Source organism: Canis lupus, chromosome 13 (assembly GCF_003254725.2).
Source record: "Canis lupus dingo isolate Sandy chromosome 13, ASM325472v2, whole genome shotgun sequence".
Classification (NCBI taxonomy): Eukaryota; Metazoa; Chordata; class Mammalia; order Carnivora; family Canidae; genus Canis; species Canis lupus.
In genome coordinates, this window is record NC_064255.1 from 5,603,856 (window position 1) to 5,624,350 (window position 20,495).

Below are 20,495 nucleotides of genomic sequence, written 5' to 3' on the forward strand. Positions count from 1 at the left end.
AATGAAGAAAAATCCATTTTAAAAGCCACAATTCACAGTAATAGTTGTCAGATGATCCATTTACATTCACCACAGAAGCTGGTAGTAGCAGTTTTAATTTTAAAATCTTTTCTCTAAAAGCATGAATGAAATAAGAATCAGAGTATGACTTTTTTTTTTTTCAGAGTATGACTTTTATAATGAACAACTCTTATATTAGAATTTATTTAGATAAATTGGTGTCTTTAGAAGCAAATCAGTGAGGTAAGCCCTGATCTTTGTGGTAGTAGGCCCTGTGAATTCTATATCATCAGTAAAATACAGTTTCCTTCTTTAAGAAAAGTGAAGCCTTATGTATATAAAAATATAGTAATAAGTGTGTTTCTAAGATTATATGAAAATTTTGCCTTTGTTTAAACCGGATGCATAATATCCACCATTGGTGTAGAAACACCAGTTTTTAAAACAGCAAAAGTAATTAAAAGATACCACTTGATTTATGGAAATTCACTTTTAATTTTTATTATAAAGAGATATGGTCTGTTGGGACAGCAAAATCATAAGAAGATGTCAAAAAATTTTAGAATAGATCTAAGGAATGTTAAGTAAAATAAACTTTTAGAAAAAAGACTGCTTAAAGCTTTTGAAAACACTGTAAATGCTGAAGATTATAGATTTACTTTATCTCAAAGTTTTGCTTGGGCTTTGCTAGGACTGCTGTAATAAAATACTACAGAGTGGGGGGCTTAAGCAACAGACCTTTATTGTCTTACAGTTCTGGAAGCTGGACATCCTCTCTCCTTGACTTAAGGTAACCACCCTGTTGCTGCCTACTCACATGGTGTTCTCTGTGTATACACACAGAGATGTACACACCTCCCCAGTGTCTCTTTGTGTGTCCAAATTTCTTCTGATAATGACACCAGTAGTATTAGATGAGGGCCACCCTTACAGCCTCATTTAATTTAATCATCTCTTTACAGACCTTATCGCCAATTACAGTTACACCCAATGAGGTCTTGGCACTTCAACATCTAAATTTTGAGGGAACACAATTCAGCCATAGCATCTATGAAGTGATATTACATATAAGAGGGACAACTCACAATCAGATTTCTTCGCTTTACTAGAAATAAGTATGGAATGAAATGTAAAGGATAGTGCCTTCACTTTAAAACTTCCATTACCCTGGAAGGATAAGTGATTAGAAAGCATCTTTCCCAAATATTTAGGAGAAAAATATAATCAATTGTCTTCATGCAAGCTGTGCTTATAGACAGAGATTATACCAGCATCTTCTCAAGACATTTTCAAATCTTCAAGACATTGTCATTCTTCCCAATCCCGCAAATACAAAATGGTTTGTCAAGCCTAGAAACTAGAAAACGTTTATAGCAGTAACATGCTTAATATAATTATCTGGTTCTTTTATCAGAAATTAATTTGGGGAATAGGAAATTACATACAGTTTTTAATACCACAAAATTTCATTATGCAATGTATGGCTGTTATTATATTCATTAAAAAATTATATTAGAAAAGATTGTGAGAGGATTTTTAAAATAGTAAATTTCTTACACTCTTAGTTATAGGATATCTTATATTATTGCCCAAATTCAGAAATATAATTAAATGGTTGGAAAGACTTTAAGGTAGGAGAGCAACTTAAGGAGAACCTGGGTGGCTCAGTGGTTGACCATCTGCCTTTGGCTCAGGTCATGATCCTGGGGTCCTGGGATTGAGTCTCGCATTTGGCTCCCCATGGTGAGCCTGTTTCCCCCTTTGCCTGTGTCTCTGCCTCTCTTGTGAATAAATAAATAAAATCTTAACAGAAAAAAAGAGCAACTTAAGACCATGCAAAAGCAATTGAATTCTCAACATATTCTAAAAGAATTAGTTATCATTCAACTAGAAACTGTCCTTCTTATTTTTATAAATGCAAGAAGTAGAGCAATTAATCCATTAGAAACTACTTCTGAAGTATTCAAACTTTTGAGTTTTTGCTTTGGTGACTAATAAAAGAACTGCTATAGCTATTTCTCAGTTGAGTAAGGGGACAGATGAGGCCAATAGTTTGAATATTTTAAATTGACTCTCCTTATGTTCTCCAGAGTTGTTCCATAGTCAATATGGCAGTAGTAGTTGATTCAGAAGGACCCTCTGCTTCCCATTCCACCCACATGAAAATACTAGATAAAACATAGCAAAATAATTTGGGAACATAAATTTATCCTGAGTCTGTCATCTGGCCACTTGAATAAAATAAAACCTGTGAGCAGTTATTCACGCAGTTGGGTGATGGGCATGAAGGAGGGCACTTGATGTAATGAGCACTGGGTGCTATATGCAACTAATGAATCACAAAAATCTACCCCAGAATTAATAATACACTATATATAAATGAACTTGAATTTAAACAAAACCAAAAATATATATATAAATATAGCTTATAGTATCCTATTATCGTAAATCTGCCCGTATATACATTATGGGAAAGTTCTGAACTTTTGTAAATACATAATACATTTTAATAATCTTTGTGATGGGGAACCCTGGGTGGCGCAGCGGTTTGGCGCCTGCCTTTGGCCCAGGGCGCAATCCTGGAGACCCGGGATCGAATCCCACGTCGGGCTCTCGGTGCATGGAGCCTGCTTCTCCCTCTGCCTATGTCTCTGCCTCTCTCTCTCTCTGTGTGACTATCATAAATAAATAAAAATAAAAAGAATAGGAGCTGCCATTCCTTTAAAAAAAATAATGATCTTTGTGATGTTCACATTATGTCATGAAGTAATATAAACTAGGTGATAAACTTAAATCCTAAAACTGGAATTAATCTTCTTGAGATGGCTGTTTTGTCAGGCTTGGTTTTACTTAATCAAGGACTTGTTTAACCACTACTGTTGTATAAATATTATAAAGTGTCTAATATTTGTGTATAGCATTCTTCCAAAGGCCGATGTTAAATTTCTCTGGGTGGTATTAAATTTTAATATATTAAAAATATATATGCAGACAGTTCTCTAACATAGTGACTGAAAAATTGTCTTCATCCCCTCACTGTCCACTTCTGGAGCACCTAATTTGGAAAAAAAAGAAAAAAAAAGTTACTTGGCCATTTTAGCAAATCTGTATTCAGTTTTTGAGGAAAGAGGGTAGCTAAACCAAAGCTAGAATTCAGGAGAAAGGGGTCCAGAGAAGAATCTTAGGAAAGGCATGTTTGCATGTGAGAAAATTTTCTGGTTCTAAATTATAAAACTTCCATAAATGTATTCACATATTTTTAAAAATCACTTTTAACACTGCCTACAATTTCACCAATTAAGTTAAGGATAGTATTTGGATGTAAAAATATCTCTGAAAGATGAATCCATTTCACCTAAAACCAGCCTGAGATTAGTAATACTTGGAGAGTAGTATTTTAATCAAACAAAGGATAGGGAACTGATGATTTGGAATTTGTGAGCTTTATTTTCACTACTAAAGGAGATATTTCTCATATCACCCTGAGGCCATTATATTATTTTCTCTCATTTACAGATGAGAAAACTGAGGCAGAGAGAGAATTTAAGTAATTGCCCAAGGTCATACAGCTGTGAAGTGGAAGGGCTGGGAGGTATATACTCCAACCTGTCTAATTCCAGGGTTCACACCATTATCCACTGTGCCTTCAGGTCTTCTGAGTAAGAATAAGCAAACATCTGACCAGGCTTTTTGGAGGATGCCCTTTGGGGGGGGTGCAGAGAATGGAGAGTGGAAATTGTCTTAGTGCTGTTCAGAACCAAGCAGAAAGTTTAAAACTTCAAACTCTTAAAGTTGGAAGGAGCTCAGTGACCCTGTGTAAACAGTAGAGAGAAGCTATCTGATTGCTTTTTATAAAAGTAGTCAAGGAACAGAGAGATTAAGTGACATGTCCAAAATCACAATCTGGGGACGCCTGGGTGGCTCAGCGGTTTGGCATCTGCCTTTGGCTCAGGTCATGATCCTGGGGCCCCAGGATCGAGTCCCACATTGGGCTTCCTGCATGGCGCCTGCTTCTCCCTCTCCCTGTGTCTCTGCCTCTCTCTGTGTCTCTCATGAATAAATAAAATCTTTTAAAAACAAAAACAAAATCACAATCTGTTAAAAAGATATCTAGTTTTATTTTTTTCCTCTTCCCCTATGATCCTCTGTTTTGTTTCTTAAATTCCACATATGAATGAGATCAAATGATCATTGTCTTTCTCTGATTGACTTATTTTGCTTAGCATAAAATTCTTTAGTTCCATCCACATCATTGCAAATGGCAAGATTTCATTTTTTGATGGCTGAGTAGTATTCCATTATATATATAAAATAAAAAATAAATAAAATAAAATAAAACAAGATGTAATCAGAGAGGCAGCCAAACAATAGAAAGAAACTGAGGGTTGCTGGAGGGAAAAGGGTGGTGGGATAGGGTAATAACTAGGTGATGGGCATTAAGGAGGGCATGTGATGTAATGAGCACTGGTGTTATTTAAGACTAATGAATCACTGACCTCAACATCTGAAACCAAGAATACATTATCTGTTAATTAACTGAATTTAAATAATTAAAAAATATCTAATTAATGATAGCCTCAGAGTTAAAAACAGACTTCCTTTTGACATACAAAACTTGAAATGTCTGCCAAGGACTCCCCTCCCACCAGAAAAAGAGATGGGACTCTTTGTTACCTAGTTTTGCATGTCTGAAGAGGAAGAAGAGCTGAGCCTGCCTGGCCATTTCTGCTGGACCCAGCCCATCTTTCTCTCATGGATAAAACCAAGGTCTTTGTCAAGCTGCAAAGCTAGCAAACAGGAACTGGCAGGTTTTATTGGAGAGGACAGAAGAGGTGAAATTACAAATAAATTTTTAAATTGTAAAATTCAGTCTAATGTATTCCTATTGGCTATGTAGATGAGATCACATAATATGATAATAATAATATTAAGTTGTTAAATGTTAAATAATGTTTGAGTGCCTGTATCACAATCCTGAGGTTCTGTGTCCACCCCCACTATTTTCAACATAGTAATATGATGCATTCTCATCAGCAATAGCCACTCACTGCATAAATGAGTCACAGGTTCTTCAGGGAGGCAGGTGTAAGTTTTAAAGCCTTGTTCGGCAAGTTAAATAATCATGAAATTATGATGCTGCTACGAAGAATTCCTGGCCAGAGATACCATATATTTCATGAGATTTCAGAAAATATGTATGGTGGGAATTGACTGACCTTTCCATAGCTGAAATATGAGAAGTAAGGAGACAAATGTCTATTTAAAATTGAAGAATACTTTCTGTGGCAGATATCAATATGCCATAACAAGAAAAACCACAGTGGGGAAAGGCACTCAATGATCTGTTGGAGAAAATAGCAGAAACTGGATACCACAGACAAGGAAAATCTGAAATTTGAACATGAAGAGGTAAATATAATTTTAGAAGGAAAACTGAGACTTAGAAGGATCAGATTTGGGACTGAGGTATCAGAAAATAGTGTATCTTCCTCAATATAAATAGAAATTACAGAAAGAAAAAATAAGGAAGAGATGGTGTTTGATTAGAAGATTTTTAAATGGACTAGAAACTCCATGAACTTGATAAGGCAAGCTAAGTACAGAACACTTAAGTGAAACTGAAAAGAGAAACAATAGTTTTCAGATTTAGAATAGTCAAGAGGACACGATTCTTTCTTAAGAACAGATCATAAAACTATTACAGAAGTAAAATTGAGTAGTTGGAAAGCTTCAAATATCTGAACGTCTGTAGAAGTTTTTCCAAGATCATTAGGATAACCATCCTTCTGGACATTTTAACAACAAAGTACTGATGAAGAAGAGCAAGTGTTTTAGGAATCTTGGGAGAATGAGCCTGTGTTTTCATAGAGTTCAAAAACAGCCACCTTCCAATTCTGATCTGTGTCTACACCTTGATTATAAGACTCAACATGTAGGGATGTCTGTTTCATGGTTTTCTTCCCACTAGACTGTGATCTTGTGATGGAAATAGTCTCTCCCAGACCTTTGACTCTCCAGAACCTTTTATATGCCTCACACATTGTAGTTACTAACTAAATCTGTGGAAAAGAGATGATAATATAATAACGGAAGGGAAGGCAATAGGCCCAGAGGGAGAAGGGAACTATCTTCAAAACTTTGCTCAAACATCACGTGTTGCCCAGGAGCACCATAACTGTACCCTCCCACCGTTGTTGATTCATTTACTCCCTTACTGTACCATGCGCTATACTGTTTCTTTTCAATAACACTTACCATCTTTTAACTTACCATATCATTCACTGATTTCTTAGATTTGGTATTTATCTCCTCCAGCTAGAAGTTGAGCTTCTTGGGAACGAGGATCTTTGCTTTTGTACCAATACAAATGAGTTACTTTAGGTAGTAGGTACCTAAAAATATTTGTTTAAAAAGTGAAATAACAGAAAGACTATGTCATAGAAGAGGAATTAAACTTCTGGTGTATATATCTGAAAGTCACAGCTGAAGATACAAAGGAGCCACAATTATACTGATTTGGACTCAATAATTAGACTTAAGAGGAGTGAGAGAGCCTTAAAAACACATGTTGACAGCAGAGCAAAAAACAAATTTAATTTCAAGCTTTAAAAGCAGGGGCGTCTGGGTCACTCAGTTGGTTAAGTGTCTGACTGTTGTTGATCTCAGCTCAGGTCTTGGGAAAAAAAAGTAGGGATAAGGATCCACAAGGAAACCATTTTAGGCTGAGCAGGGAGGTTCTGACAGCTACGTATTTTAAAATATCAAAGAATGGAAGAGGAATAGAGGGAGATATAAGGAAGATGCAGGCAGACATAGAGGGCAATGTGGAACTCTAAGAATACCGGAGAGAATACAAGTCCACGTGACCTGTGGATTTTTAGTGTAGTTGGAGCCCCAAGGGACGAGAGACAGAGTGGGGGAAGACAAGATCTGGAAAACAGGAGGCTGTGGAAGAAAGAGGTGTCTTTCAGGTATTTCAAGGATGTTGTATGGAAGAGGACTGTTTCTGTACCATCACAGAAGGCACTAGAACCAGGTTTGAGAAGCTGTTTTGACATCATCTTAAGAATAATTATTTAATAATTAAAACTGCAAGTCTTCATTGCTGAAAAGTGTTAAGAGTTTGCAGGCAGAACTTCTGCACTACATGGAATGGTAAATTGCATCCACTGCCTCTACTGCACCTTGGAATTTCACTGGGCCTTTGTTTGGAATGAGGGTCTGACAGTTTGAGCAAGAGTGTTCTGAAGGAAATGTAGAGGAGATTCCTATAAGTTGAAAAAGTTATTTGTGCAAAGGATTTATTTCTCTCCTGATCCCCATAACACATACCCCTTTTTCTCTTTAATATCACTGGAATCCTTTCAGAAATTCAGAATGCTCACATTTGCCCGTGGACTTTTGGGTCATTGTGCAGCACATTGGACCTTTCCACCTGGCCTTTGCTCAGTAGCAGGCTGCTTCCCTGTTCTACTGCAGGTTCTACCCCATTCACTAAAATTGACCTTTCAAGACCAGTGACAACTGATACAACCTGAGGCAATATGTCCCAACATTTTAAATAACTTGTAAAAAGCTCAGTTCAATTATGTATGGACAAAATGCAGCTCTGACATAGACATTCTTTGGATAGGGAGTAAATTGACTGACTCTGCAATCACAAGTTTGTTGAAATAAAACTTCCATTATAGGCTTTAAAACTCAGGAAATCCTTCCTCTGGATGTTTGATATTATACTACTTAAAATGAGGAACTTGATTTTAAGCATGTTCAAAACTGGAAACTCACAGCAAAATTCTATTTTATTTTATTACACTAACTCAACAAGATTACAGTCTCCTAAGTATTAGGCACTGGGTAGGGAGAGAATGTGCAGCAGTGAATAAAATAGACATGATCTTTGTTCTAATAAAGGGTTCAGTTGAGTAGGGCTCAGGAGAGAATTAAGTATAAGCAAATACATATGCAAATATAGCTTTAGAATAATATTATTTAAAAAGAAAAGAAAAGGGTACCATGTGGGAGAATTAATATGGCCACTTACCTTGGATTGGATAGCTAGGAAAAGTCTTTTAGGCTAAGTCTTAAGAGAAGTCAGCCACTACAGAAGACCATGAGGCAGAAAATGTTTGGTCTGTTTAAGGAACAAACCAGTGTGGCTTCAGCCTGGTGATCAATGGGGAGTGTGGCTTGTGATAAAGTTGGAGAGACATGCGAGACCCTTCAAGGTCATGCTATATGTTTGTATGATAATTGCAGTGAAAAGACATTAAAAGATTTTTAGGAGGGTGGTGACATAAGCCAACATATTTTTAAAAGATAATCCTGACTGCTTTATGAATAATATCTTGAGGGCAAGAGTGAAAATGGCATGGAATAGAACTAAGAGAAATAGATAGGAGATCTGTTTTAGAGGTAGAATCAATTGAATTTTATGATGATTGAGTGAGCAGAGGCATACACTATAAAGGAAGGAATAATAAAGGATGTTCTGATTTTCAGTTTGAGCAAGTAGTTCGCTGATGAAGTCATTTATTAAGAGAGGGAAGATGAAATTTCTGTGGGATAGCAAGACTAGTGTGAGAGATCTGAGATATTCTAGTAGTTGATGTCAAGTAGGCAGTTATCAGCTCTGAAACAAATAAGAGATCTGTACTCAGTAATCTATTTGAGTGACTGTATATGGCTTTTAAAAGTGGAAATGGAATTGATCATCTAGGGGAAATATGAGAGAAGGGAGCCCAGGACTGAACCCTAAGGATGCGTTGAAGATGTTAAAGGTAGAAATTTGATAGAAAAGGGGCGCCTAGGTGGCTCAGTTGGTTGAGCATCCAACTCTTGGTTTTGGCTAAGGTCATGATCGAAGTCCTGACATGGAGCCCCACGTGAGGCTCTGTGTGGAGTCTGCTTGTCTCTCTCCCTCCCTCTCTTGCTCCTTCTTTGGCTGGCTCATGCATGTGCAAGCTCTCTCTCTTTTTCTCTCTCTTCCTCAAATAAATAAGTAAATGGAATCTTTGGAGGAAAAAAAGAAACTTGATAGAAGAGGTGAAGTCAGCTAAGAAGGTTGATGAAGAGGCATAATGAGGAAAATTATAAGAATGTGACATAAAAACAGTCAAGAGAAAATAGTGCTTTCAGATTGAAAGAGTAGTCAGTTCTGTAGAATGTTGCTCAGGGAGCCAGTAAGATGAGGACTTCAAAGTCTCATTGGATGTTCTAAAGAACAATTTTATTTTTAATTTATTATATTTTTGTTGGTCTACTCTTTTATAAGTCAGTTTGTGTCTCTAATTTAATGTGTTTGTGTGTGTGTATGATAACCAAAGTTATTTATTTCCTTATTTTCCCCACTGGCTTTATTCTCCTGTTGAATGCTGTACTTTTCCAAAATTATGTGTTAGAATGTGATAGTCTTACAATTTTTAAAATTAATGTCCCATGATCTGAAAGTGTGGCAGTCAAAACAGGAGTACTTAAGCTGTCTTTGTTTTGCTTTGGTGCTGATATCTTAAATGCTTTTAGCTTTGTGTACATGTTCTAAATACATCCTAGTCTATTATTATATATTTATTTTTAATTACATAGCATTACTTGATTTGTTTCCTTAGCTTTTCTACCTTATCAATTCAAATAATAATTGAGATTTACCTAATGGTCAGTTAATTAATAAATGATACTATCTACTACTTCTGCTTAGCACCGTACATGGACGTGGTGGCATTCAATAAATATTTGTTTAAATTGTTTAATAAAGACTAGTTGAATGGCCTATTAATTCTATTAAGCTAACAATCAGTTCTCTTTGTTAAACACTTTCAATAGATTACCTTTTCACAAGAATGTATTCATTGCCCCTTCACATAAATTTTTGTAAATAATTATTCAATATACGTAAATGCAAAAAGGTTTTAAACTCAGTTTATTTTGGCTTCACCAGATCCTACTACTTGTGGATGTGTAGCCTTTTATCTTCCTTATACTTTCCCAAATATGAAATGGGCTCTAAACTAACAGGTTTTATGTTTTAGAGATGAATTGGTAGATTTTTCAAAAATACTTGAGAGAAAGTTACTGTATAAAACAATTGGCATGCGTTAGATCTAATATCTAAAAACATGAGAAAAATTAAACCATGAGAAATGCCTATTGTAGGTGCCAGAAAAGTTTTTCATCCCTATGTTACACTACTGTTGACAGTCAATAATTGCTTCATTGCTATAAATTTTTTTAAAGATTATTTATTTATTCATGAGAGACAGAGACAAAGAGGCAGAGACACAGGCAAAGAGAGAAGCAGGCCCCACGCAGGGAGCCTGACGTGGGACTCAATCCTGGGACTCCAGAATTATGCCCTGGGCCAAAGGCAGGTGCTAAACCGATGAGCCACCCTGGGATCTCTGCCATAAATTTTTAAAATAGGCACATACAGAGAATATTATAGAAAGCATATAATTGGAAGAATTTTCTTATAGTCACTGATCATTATAGTAAGAAATACATGTTGATAATAGATTCTCAAAGGATTATTTAGTTTCCAGTGTTGTTATACATTTTTCTTAATGCATCCCATCATGGGATAAAAAATATGATCTTTCTCCCTCACAAAAAAAGCTGTGTTAAAAGGAGGGATGTAATATGCAGAGACAAAGAGGACCCTCAGTTATGGAGGGCATTTCCCTCTGGTCATTCAGGTCAAAAGTTCAACCACAAGGCAGTGAAGCAGAGGAGACTTGATGGTTTGACAAACCCCAGGTGAGCACAGGATCAGAGCAACACAGTGAGATTGGGAGTAAAGTTGAGATAAAACTAAAGATGGAGGTAGGGTTCCGATCTAAGAATAAGGAGGTGAGTTCTAGCTCTGCAAAGACTGGAGCAGACCGTGTCTTAGATGGTTGCTGAGGAGCTGTTCACCTCCTGTGATGACTATGTTATTTACTCCAGAATGGGATACTTCTACCGCATGCACCTCCTATGTGGCTATAGAAGGCAGAAAGTGTACCTTTGTCACCCAATCCTTATCTGTAATCTGAAGTTGAGAATAAAAATGAATCCATTTTAAAAATGAATTTTAAAATAGGATATTTTTATATTGTTTTAAAATTGCAGTTATGTTGAATTGCGACAAAATGTGTAACAATTACATTTTTAAGGTCACTGTCCTTGAAAAGTATCTTTTAGTGTTTATTCAGACACCATATAAGATTTTTTAATATATGAAGTTTTTATTATTGCCTCACCAGAGAACCTGTAAGACGTTGCCTTCATAATGTGAAACACAGTATTATTTGAAATGAAATTAGGAGCTAATAACATGAATCATGAAGCAACAGCTTTTTTCTGGATGTTAAATCAGTGCCAGATAATCGCAGACATAAAAAAATAAATGCATAACATAAAATTAAGGAACTCAGAGATTCTATACCACAGTTTTTCTGTGTCCAAATGCTGATAGTGACTAGACTATAAATATTTTCAGAAAAGCTTTTTGGATAGTGTTGCCAAATCTTAAATATATATATTTGGATACTTTTTTAGTCTATAAATCATGCATCAAGACTGTGGATCCTCCTCAAATATCTTTTCACAATTTGTTGTCAAGTATGGGAAAGGCAGGTGGGATTTGAAACACTATTCTGTTAAGGGTTTGAATGGCTGGGATTGCCAAGCCAAAGAATCCAAGTTATAACGCAGTGTTCTAGGAGAAGTATTACAGAATATTCTACTCCCTTAATGTAGAACACATATTGATTTGCCTCTCTTTATAACTGCTTGTATTTATTAGAGAGTTTCTGTATGACACTACAGATTTACCTCTGAGACTGTTTGCCCTGGGGAATAGTCCCCTGTCTTGTTAGACTTGAGCTTCTCACCTTATTGTGGGAGTATACATAATGCACGATGGAATCATTAGGTGGAATCAGCTTGAACTGAATTTTAGGAAGGAAACATGTTTATTCTGTATTGTTATTTCCTATTATGAAGTTTCAAATCAACAAGACCGACAAACTGTTATTTCCAGACGCCTTTTTTAACATAGAGTGCCTGAGATGAGAATCAGCTGATGATGATTTGCCTAGTTTGGTTTTCAAGTTTGCCACTTGGCACATGGTCTGAAACAGTTCACCGAATGTACCGAGCAACACAGAGATCTACTTTCAGGCAGCAGTTCACTTATGCCCAATCTAGGTGATGTTTGACCTGGATCTGTATACAGGAAGATTCTCCATAGGCTTTTTTTTTTTTTTTCCAATATGCTATTAAAGATCGGGCGGTTTTTAATGCTTTGACAGAATCCTCATTCTTCTCTACTGCCTTTGGTCTTTGTTTTTTAGCAACTTTAAATGAATTTGTTGCAAATCTTCTGCCTTTATATATGATGAAAAATAATTAAGGTGCCTACAATTAATAAGTTAACTGGACAGTTGAGTCAAACTACCTGTGAAAACTGTTGAATTCTCCATTGTATGTCAGCATGATATCAAGCAGCACTAAAATGTATCACCATTTAGATCTAACCAATATATGACTCAGTTAAACAAAATGTGCTAATCAGAGTCTTCACTGCCATGTGTGTTGAAGTGAATACATGAAGTTTAGCCAGTAAAGAAAAAGAACAAAGAGGAACAAGTAGGAACTAGATTTACTTGTGATTAAGGAAATACCTCTGTTTTCCATGCATAAGTAATTATTATTCTCATCACACTGTGGTGTAAAGAGGAAATGAATGATGAGTAAATGAATACCGAATAAATAAATTAATGATGAATAAATGAATAAGGCAGCTTAAATGCACACACTTTTAATAAATATTGTGTAGTTTGGGGCATTGGTACCTGAAACTTACGTAAAAGTTTTAGATCTTGCTGTATGTTTATGCAAATGTTTATGCTCACAAAATCTTAAGATGCTTTTGATTTCATAACGATATGGGACATTACTAGGCAATGTTCATCTAGAATTCCAAGGGAGTTACAGTAGAAGAAATACTTCTCTCTTCTCTCAAATGTTTGGAAATGTTCTTCTAACATTACTACAAAGGTCTTGTATAAATTTATCACAAAGCCAGAACATGGGTTAGAATAGTAGAACAGAATACAGGAGCAAGGAGCACCTCAAACTTGGAAACCATCCTTGCCACTAATGCTACCCTGAAGGACTAGAAAGAGGGAGGTCCTCATGAGAAGCCCTAACCCTTACCCACTTTCACATATCCAAAATAGGCGTGTTTAGTTGGTATTATGGTTAGGATAAAGAGACTTCTGTTTTCAAAGTTGGTCACCCCATTTTCACCTCAAACAGTCTTCAAAATGCAGCTCAGATATCTTTTCTTCTGTGAAGGCTTCTTTGGCCCATCTAAATAAAGTTGTCACTTCCTGTTTTTTGTCACCAGAGTGCCTAGAACTTATCACAAATATACTACTTATTCTCCTATACTGCATTTATTTGTTTTTCTTGTCTGTGTTACCCTCCCTATCTCCTACCACCAGACTCTGAGCATCTTGAGAGGCAAACACATGTTTTGTGTAATTCTTACCAAAGATCCTAGAAAAGAGGCTTGCATCTGGTGCCCAGTAAATATCTGAATGCTTGAGGAAATGAAGTGTGAAGGTCATCACACATTAGAAAGGAAACTGTCTGAATGATTGAAACATAATGATATTTCATAAACTTCTTTTTTCCCTGGCCCTAGACAAGTTTTGGTAAATGTCACTTTTTCTAATCTACCTGTCAGTCTCCAATTATCATTGAATCATGCTTGACCTTATCAGTGAAATAAAGTGTTTCCTTTTTATATGAATATTTTAGTTTTTCTTTGAAACTGGCATTTCACATGACTGTTGTAAAACTTGTGTAGATGGTATGTAGAAAGTATATAGAAGGTACGAGCATTCTTTTTCTAAATTTTGGCTTATAAATGACTCCATTTTATTTTGGGAAGTATACTTTGAGGGGCTACCAAATACCAATAAGTTACAAATCTCATGAGGGTATATTTCCTATTTTCTCTGAGGCTGACTTCATATGGTTCTGTCTGAAGTCATCCCTGTACACTGACTCCTAAAATTCTTGAGACATTTAGTAAGAGTTTTGGATTCCTGGTGAGAGCTAAATGAAGATTTACATAAATATGTCATATAATGAGACAGAACTACTGTGCTAAATCTTCTTTGTTATGGATGGAAAAACATTTCTTATTGGCAGCCCCTTGTCTAATACTGATATCAGAAGGTTCTCTTGCGCCATGTTATTTAGCAGTTAATAGTATCGATTATACAATCATCTGAGTGGCATAGTCGGTTGAACATGGACTCTTGGTTTCAGCTCAGGTTGTGATCTCATGGGTGTTGAGATGGAGCCCCTCATGGGACTCCATGCTCAGCAGGGAGTCTGCTTGAGATTCTCTCCCTCTACACCTCCCCCAATTGCTCTTTCTCTCTCTCTTTAAAATAAGTAAATATTTTTTAAAAAACAGTATGGATCATACAGCCAGAAGACCTGGATTCAAATCCTGGATTTGCTACGTGTGATATTGGGCAAATTATATGAGTGTTCATCAAACTTCATGGGCTTAAATTCTGGTTTCATTTCTTTTTTTCATTTTAAGATTTTATTTATTTACTCATGAGAGACATAGAGAGACAGGGAAGCAGAGACACAGGCAGAGGGAGAAGCAGGCTCCATGCAGGGAGCCTGACATGGGACTTGATTCCGGGACTCTAGGATCACGCCCTGGGCTGAAGGCAGGCGCCAAACCGCTAAGCCACCCAGGGATCTCTTGTTTCATTTCTTAATAACCTGTGTGACCTTGGGCAGGAGCTTTGCTCTCAATGTCTTTCAGTTTTCTCTCATCTTTTTTTTTTCAGTTTTCCCATTTATAAAATGAGGATATTAATAATCATATGTCTCTCATGTGTGTTTATTAGGTGAATTCATTTTCTGATTATGTACAATTGTTTAGAAAAAGACCTGGAATATAGTGGGATATAAATGTTAGGTTATTCTACTAGAATGCGAGCTGCATAAGGACTTCATTGTCCGTTTTTGTTCACTGTTACATCCCCAGTAACTAGAATAGTGTCTAGCACGTGATAGGCACTTAACATATATTTATTGAATTAGTGTACATTGCTTTTCCTGTCTATGAAATGAGAATAATGAGAGTAGCTACCTTATAGAGTGTTTATGAGCATTAAAGGAGGTAATGCTTATGAAGAACATAACACAAGCTATTATCATTATTACTATACATACAGGGCCATAAGTAGTATTAGAATCCAAATATTTGTTCTTTCCCTATATCATCAAGCTATTCTGCTTTTTTGACTTGTAACTTTGATCTTAAGAGTTTTTAATCCTTCATTCTTCAGTGAACTTTCACTATTGTTTTTTAGCCTAATTAAGAAATTAATTTGCTTACTCCCACGGACATTTTCTGTCATAGATAAAGGCAAATATTATCCAAAATCTCATTACTGAATAATGAAAATGCTGATCCTTTAATGTTTCTTTTTTTATCTTCTTGTATTCTAGACATCTTTTGATTTCATCAACCTTTTGTGAAAGTTTCAGGTTGCCCAGCTGCTAAAGTGTACCATCTCCTATTCACTTTGTAAATCTGCTGAGTAAACAACCAAAACTTCATTGTAAAACTGAAAAATCACAAAGGCTTACCATTTATTTGTACTATGTTGACATTAACCAGGGGATGAGAGAAAAGATTGTATAGTTTGGATTTCATATTCAAGTCAAGGGTAATTGCCCAAGACTATTAAATACTTTTAGCGATCTGAAGTCAATAGAAATGTTGACTATATGGATTTGATCTCTCAGAACTTAAATATGAAGTTATTTTATGACAGGAAAGAACATATAATTTTAGGATTCTGAGAGTTGGTTTTGAATTAAAAAAACAAAATATATCCATAAATATTTCTATTTAGCATAGAATCATTGCTGTAAGGAAGAATAATTCACAGTGGCAAAAGTAATTGACTTCAATTGTGAAGACTGGAGTAGGAATCAATTTCCATGTTATCAAAAGCAAATGTATACTAAGAGGCTAGTCTGAACTAGCATGGCTCTAGAACCCTGAACAATTCTAGCAACCAATCATTTCTGGGTTGGCTGGAAAACACTATATGGTGACAGAATTGCCAGATGGGTACTTTTTCTGTTTCTTTTTAGCGTATCTACCTCCGGGCCTTGCTGTTTGTTTTCTCTACTACTTCTCTCAGGGACTTACTTCTTTTTCTTCCTTTCCCTTTATTAGATCATTTATATTCTCATCATCCTCACCTACATCATCTCTAGCATAGAAAAGGGCAGAGCTGCCAAAGCACAACTGTGTTCCTGATTGAATTAATCTGCAGTCTAGACACTATATAACTACTTTATGTAAGAACTGTTTTATATATCCACTTAAGTGACCAAGTCTCTATTTCAGGAATTAACTAATTTAATATACTTTAAAATTTTGGTGATTTTTTTTTTTTTTGAGAAACTACTAAAACATCAGAGACATAAATGACATGTATTCTAGACCTGTTAGAATTGATGGCTATGATTTGATTTTAAAAAGCAAACAGGACAGCCCAGGTGGCTCAGCGGTTTAGCACTGCCTTCAGCCCAGGGTGTGGTCCTGGAGACCCGGGATCGAGTCCCACGTCGGGCTCCCTGCATGGAGCCTGCTTCTCCCTCTGCCAGTGTCTCTGCCTCTCTCTCTCTCTCTCTCTCATGAATAAATAAATCTTAAAAAAAATAAAATAAAAAATTTAAAAAAATTAAAAGCAAACAGATTTAACATTGGTATATAGTTAGAATAAACAATATGGTTCTATTTTCAATATTTATTCTCTCTTGAATCAAATAATTTACTGTCTAGTTCATACTCTATCATCTATTTTTGTATAAGTATACGTGGTATGAGACACCTGTGATACAGTATACAGGGCATTGAACCTGAAGTCAGAGCCCCTGAATTTGAGTCATGTTCTGCCACTTTTTAAAAAAATTTTATTTATTTATTCATGAGAGACACAGAGAGGGGCAAAGACACAGGCAGAGGGAGAAGCAGGCATCATGCAGGGAGCCTAATGTGGGACTCTATCCCAGGACTTCAGGATCACACCCTGAGCCAAAGGCTGGCGCTGAACCTCTGAGCCACCCAGGCGTCCCTTATTCTGCCACTTTCTAATTAAGCAAGTAATTTAATGTTATTGAGTCTTTACTAGATCATTTGTAAAGAAGAACTAATGATGGCATTCTCGGGGTTTACGTAAGAATTAAGGAGCATAATTGGTGTGATACATTTCATATTCAACGAATAGAATGCTATAATAATATATGCCAGCTATATTTATATATATTTTCTTCAAAAAGACGATTTTTATATTTAATGGTAGAACCTATTTTCAAGGCTACATTGTGCTTTTAGAAGGTAATTTATTGTGTATATTTGTGACTCACGTTTTCTCTGATTATATTTGGATGAATAAGAAAGTTCTAAATAATTCAAATATAAGATTATAATGATTCTGGAGTTACACTTAGTTTTATATAATGAAACTATCTAATGGCCCATCATTTGGGAACTACATCCAAAGCCATCTGAATATGTATTCTGGTATGGAGGAGGGACATGTGTAATCTTTTATCAGTGATAAAAATGGTTTATTTTTTATGTGAATTTTTAAATTCCTTTGGGAGTAGGAGTACTTATATCCAAATGCAATAAGAAATAATCAACTTGCTGAAAATCTGTAAACCAAAACTATGATTTATATAATATTGATTATACATAGGCAAGCAATTGAGCATAGGACAAAAAGAAGTAGAATTATAAATGTTCTCAATAAGTTCAGTGTATGCCACAAACTGTCATTCAAGACTAGAAGCCTCTATCTATGATTGTGCTTTGTCTCTTTAATCCCCCTGTGCCAACATTCTGCTTTTTCCTTAAAGCTTTCTTCTTGAAATAAGGTGATTTTCTTCTTTCTTCTTTAGTTCTCCCTACTTCTCCTTATGCCATTATCTCTAAGATTCTAACTATAGGAAAAAATATCAAAAAGCTTCCCCAGGACAACTATGTTCTAAAACTCTAAGAGGGAATTATACTCCATCAGAAATAGGTGCGTCTGGACTATTCTCGACTAACTTCATGGTCCAGAAAGCCAGTTCATTGACACAGAGAGGCAGGGCCCAAACAACTCAGACATGACCACCGTTTCAGGTTTTATATTCCCTTTTCCCCTGCAATCACCAGTAGAAACCCAAGATATTCCCCTCCAAAGTTACTTTCAGCTGTCATTCTGATGTCCCTGGATGCCAAAATAAGAGTTTCCACCCTTGGCCAATTTGTTTTTCTAGGATTCTCCTACTGAGGCCTTCTTCCTTGATACTTCCCTCTTGACCCACTCTGACCGACCTTTTTTTAAATTAGACTGTCCTATCCCTCTTTTTTTTTCCTCATTTGCATTTATCCCCTTTTTAACACTATGTAATTTACTGATTTACTGTATCTGTCTCCCCTACTAGAATGTAAGCTCCACAAGAGTAGGGATTTTTTTATCTGCCCTGATCATTATCGTGCCCTAACTGGTACCTAGCATATGCAAGGGGCTCAAGTGATATTGAGTGTGTGTTTGAACTCCCAGTACATCAAGCAAAGAACTTGTACATATATACTACCTAGGAAATATTTATTGTATGAAAGAACTATTTTTTTAATTTTTATTTATTTATGATAGTCACACAGAGAGAGAGAGAGAGGCAGAGACACAGGCAGAGGGAGAAGCAGGCTCCATGCACCGGGAGCCTGACGTGGGATTCGATCCCGGGTCTCCAGGATCGCGCCCTGGGCCAAAGGCAGGCACCAAACCGCTGCGCCACCCAGGGATCCCGAAAGAACTATTTTAGATGGTAACATTTACGTTTTACAAGACACTTTTGAAGTCCCCTATTACACATACCCAAGAATCCAGCCGAGACATGGTTAGGACTGGAATTGTTGTACCCTACCTTCCCACCCTCCCTAGATAAAGAAACTGAGAGTTTGAGTGGCTGGTGTAAGCCACAAAAAGTGGGATCATCTTCTGACTCCTAACAAAATGAAATTATGGTTGCTTCATAACCTGTGGTAGAGATTTGCAATATATAGAATGTGATGTGTTATTTCACTTCTAAACTGTTTTGTTTCTAGTATGTTTGTGTTGCTTCCAACTTCATGTTAAGAGGATGCTTTTATTTAGATGTTAAAGCCTTTCAGTGTTTACTGTCATTCTTAGCAACACCAGGTAGTAGATTTTTTTTTTTTTTTTAAGATTTTCTTTATTTATTCATGAGAAACAGAGAGAGAGGCAGAGACACAGGCAGAGAGAGAAGCAGGCTCCGTGCAGGGAGCCTGACGTGGGACTCGATCCCGGGACTCCAGGGTCTCGCGCTGGGCCGAAGGCAGCCTCTCAAACGCTGAGCCACCGGGGCGCCCCTAGATTATTTAATTTAGAGGAAGAATGCGTTAAACGTCCTGAAATTAAAGCGAAGTTGATAAGCATCAAGGTACTTTTTTTAAGTGTTGGTACTTTTTCAGGCTTTTGGATTTTTTTTTTTTCCTCTGTTGACATTTTAAAAAATAAAGACAAGGCAAAAGAGAAGGCGTTAATGCTAGGGTTTTGTGGACTCTATTACAAATTGGGGAGCCTTGTGTTAGGATTTAAAGAAAATCTCAGTATTTCCCGTCTATGCTTGAGGAGCCTTAACAAATTGTAGGTGAAACTGGGGCAAAGGGCAAGTGCGTGCCCCCCGCGTCCCTGACGGATTCCCCACCGGCTGGGCGCAGGCGGCCGCGGGGGCTGCCCCGGGTGGAGTCGCCCCGGAGCCCGGCGCGCGCCCCGAGGCCGCCGCCCCCGCCCCCGCCCCCGCCCCCGCCCCCGCCGCCGCTGATTGGCGGGAGCGCAGCAGCGCGGCGGCCCGCGGCGGGGAGGGGGCGGCCAGACTCCCGCAGCCGCCGCCGCCGGGATCCTCCGCCCGCCCCGCGACACCTCGGACTTGGCCGCCGGTCGCCGCGTCTCCGCCGCCACCGCCGCGCCCCCTCCGCCCGCCCCTCCGCAGCAAAGCGGGGGGCCCGGCAGCCGAGCCGGGCAGGCGGCGTCGGGTCCGGACCGGACCCCCAGGGCCCCGCCGCGCCGCCCGGCCCCCGAAGCGCCCGCGGTCGCCGCGCCCCAGCCGCCGAGACGCCTCGCATCTTGTACCGCGGGAAGAGCGGGTCCGCGTCCAAGATGGGCCGGCAGGGCCTGGGGGGCGCCGGCGCCGCGGGGCGCTCCATGCAGCGCTCCCAGAGCCGGAGCAGCCTCTCCGCCTCCTTCGAGGCGCTGGCCGGCTACTTCCCCTGCATGAACTCCCTGGAGGAGGACGAAGGAGGTGAGGCTGTCCGCGGGGGTCCCTGTGCGCCCCCCGCTCTCGGGGGCTGGAGGGGAGGCGGGGGGGGGGGGGGCGTCGTC

At 37.9% G+C, this 20,495-nt stretch overlaps 2 protein-coding genes across 51 annotated transcripts in view; one reads left to right on the forward strand and one right to left on the reverse strand.

The window, feature by feature from the left end:
- Positions 1–20,239, reverse strand: part of LOC112662490 (transcription factor BTF3-like) — a 35,912-nt gene extending 15,673 nt beyond the window's left edge. Inside the window, exon 1 of the mRNA XM_049093269.1 lies at positions 20,044–20,239. Coding sequence (XP_048949226.1) covers positions 20,044–20,239 — 196 coding nt within the window. The remainder of the gene's footprint in view (positions 1–20,043) is intronic.
- The window catches only part of RIMS2 (regulating synaptic membrane exocytosis 2), a 580,920-nt gene that overhangs the window by 529,031 nt on the left and 31,394 nt on the right, over positions 1–20,495 (forward strand). The window contains exon 1 of one of the 50 annotated variants that reach the window (XM_025450197.3): positions 20,220–20,415. The exons of the other annotated variants lie outside the window; for them this stretch is intronic. Within the exon in view, the coding sequence (XP_025305982.1) occupies positions 20,274–20,415 (142 nt within the window). The 5' untranslated portion in view covers positions 20,220–20,273. Of the gene's footprint in view, positions 1–20,219; positions 20,416–20,495 lie in introns of those variants that run through there. 50 annotated transcript variants of the gene reach the window in all.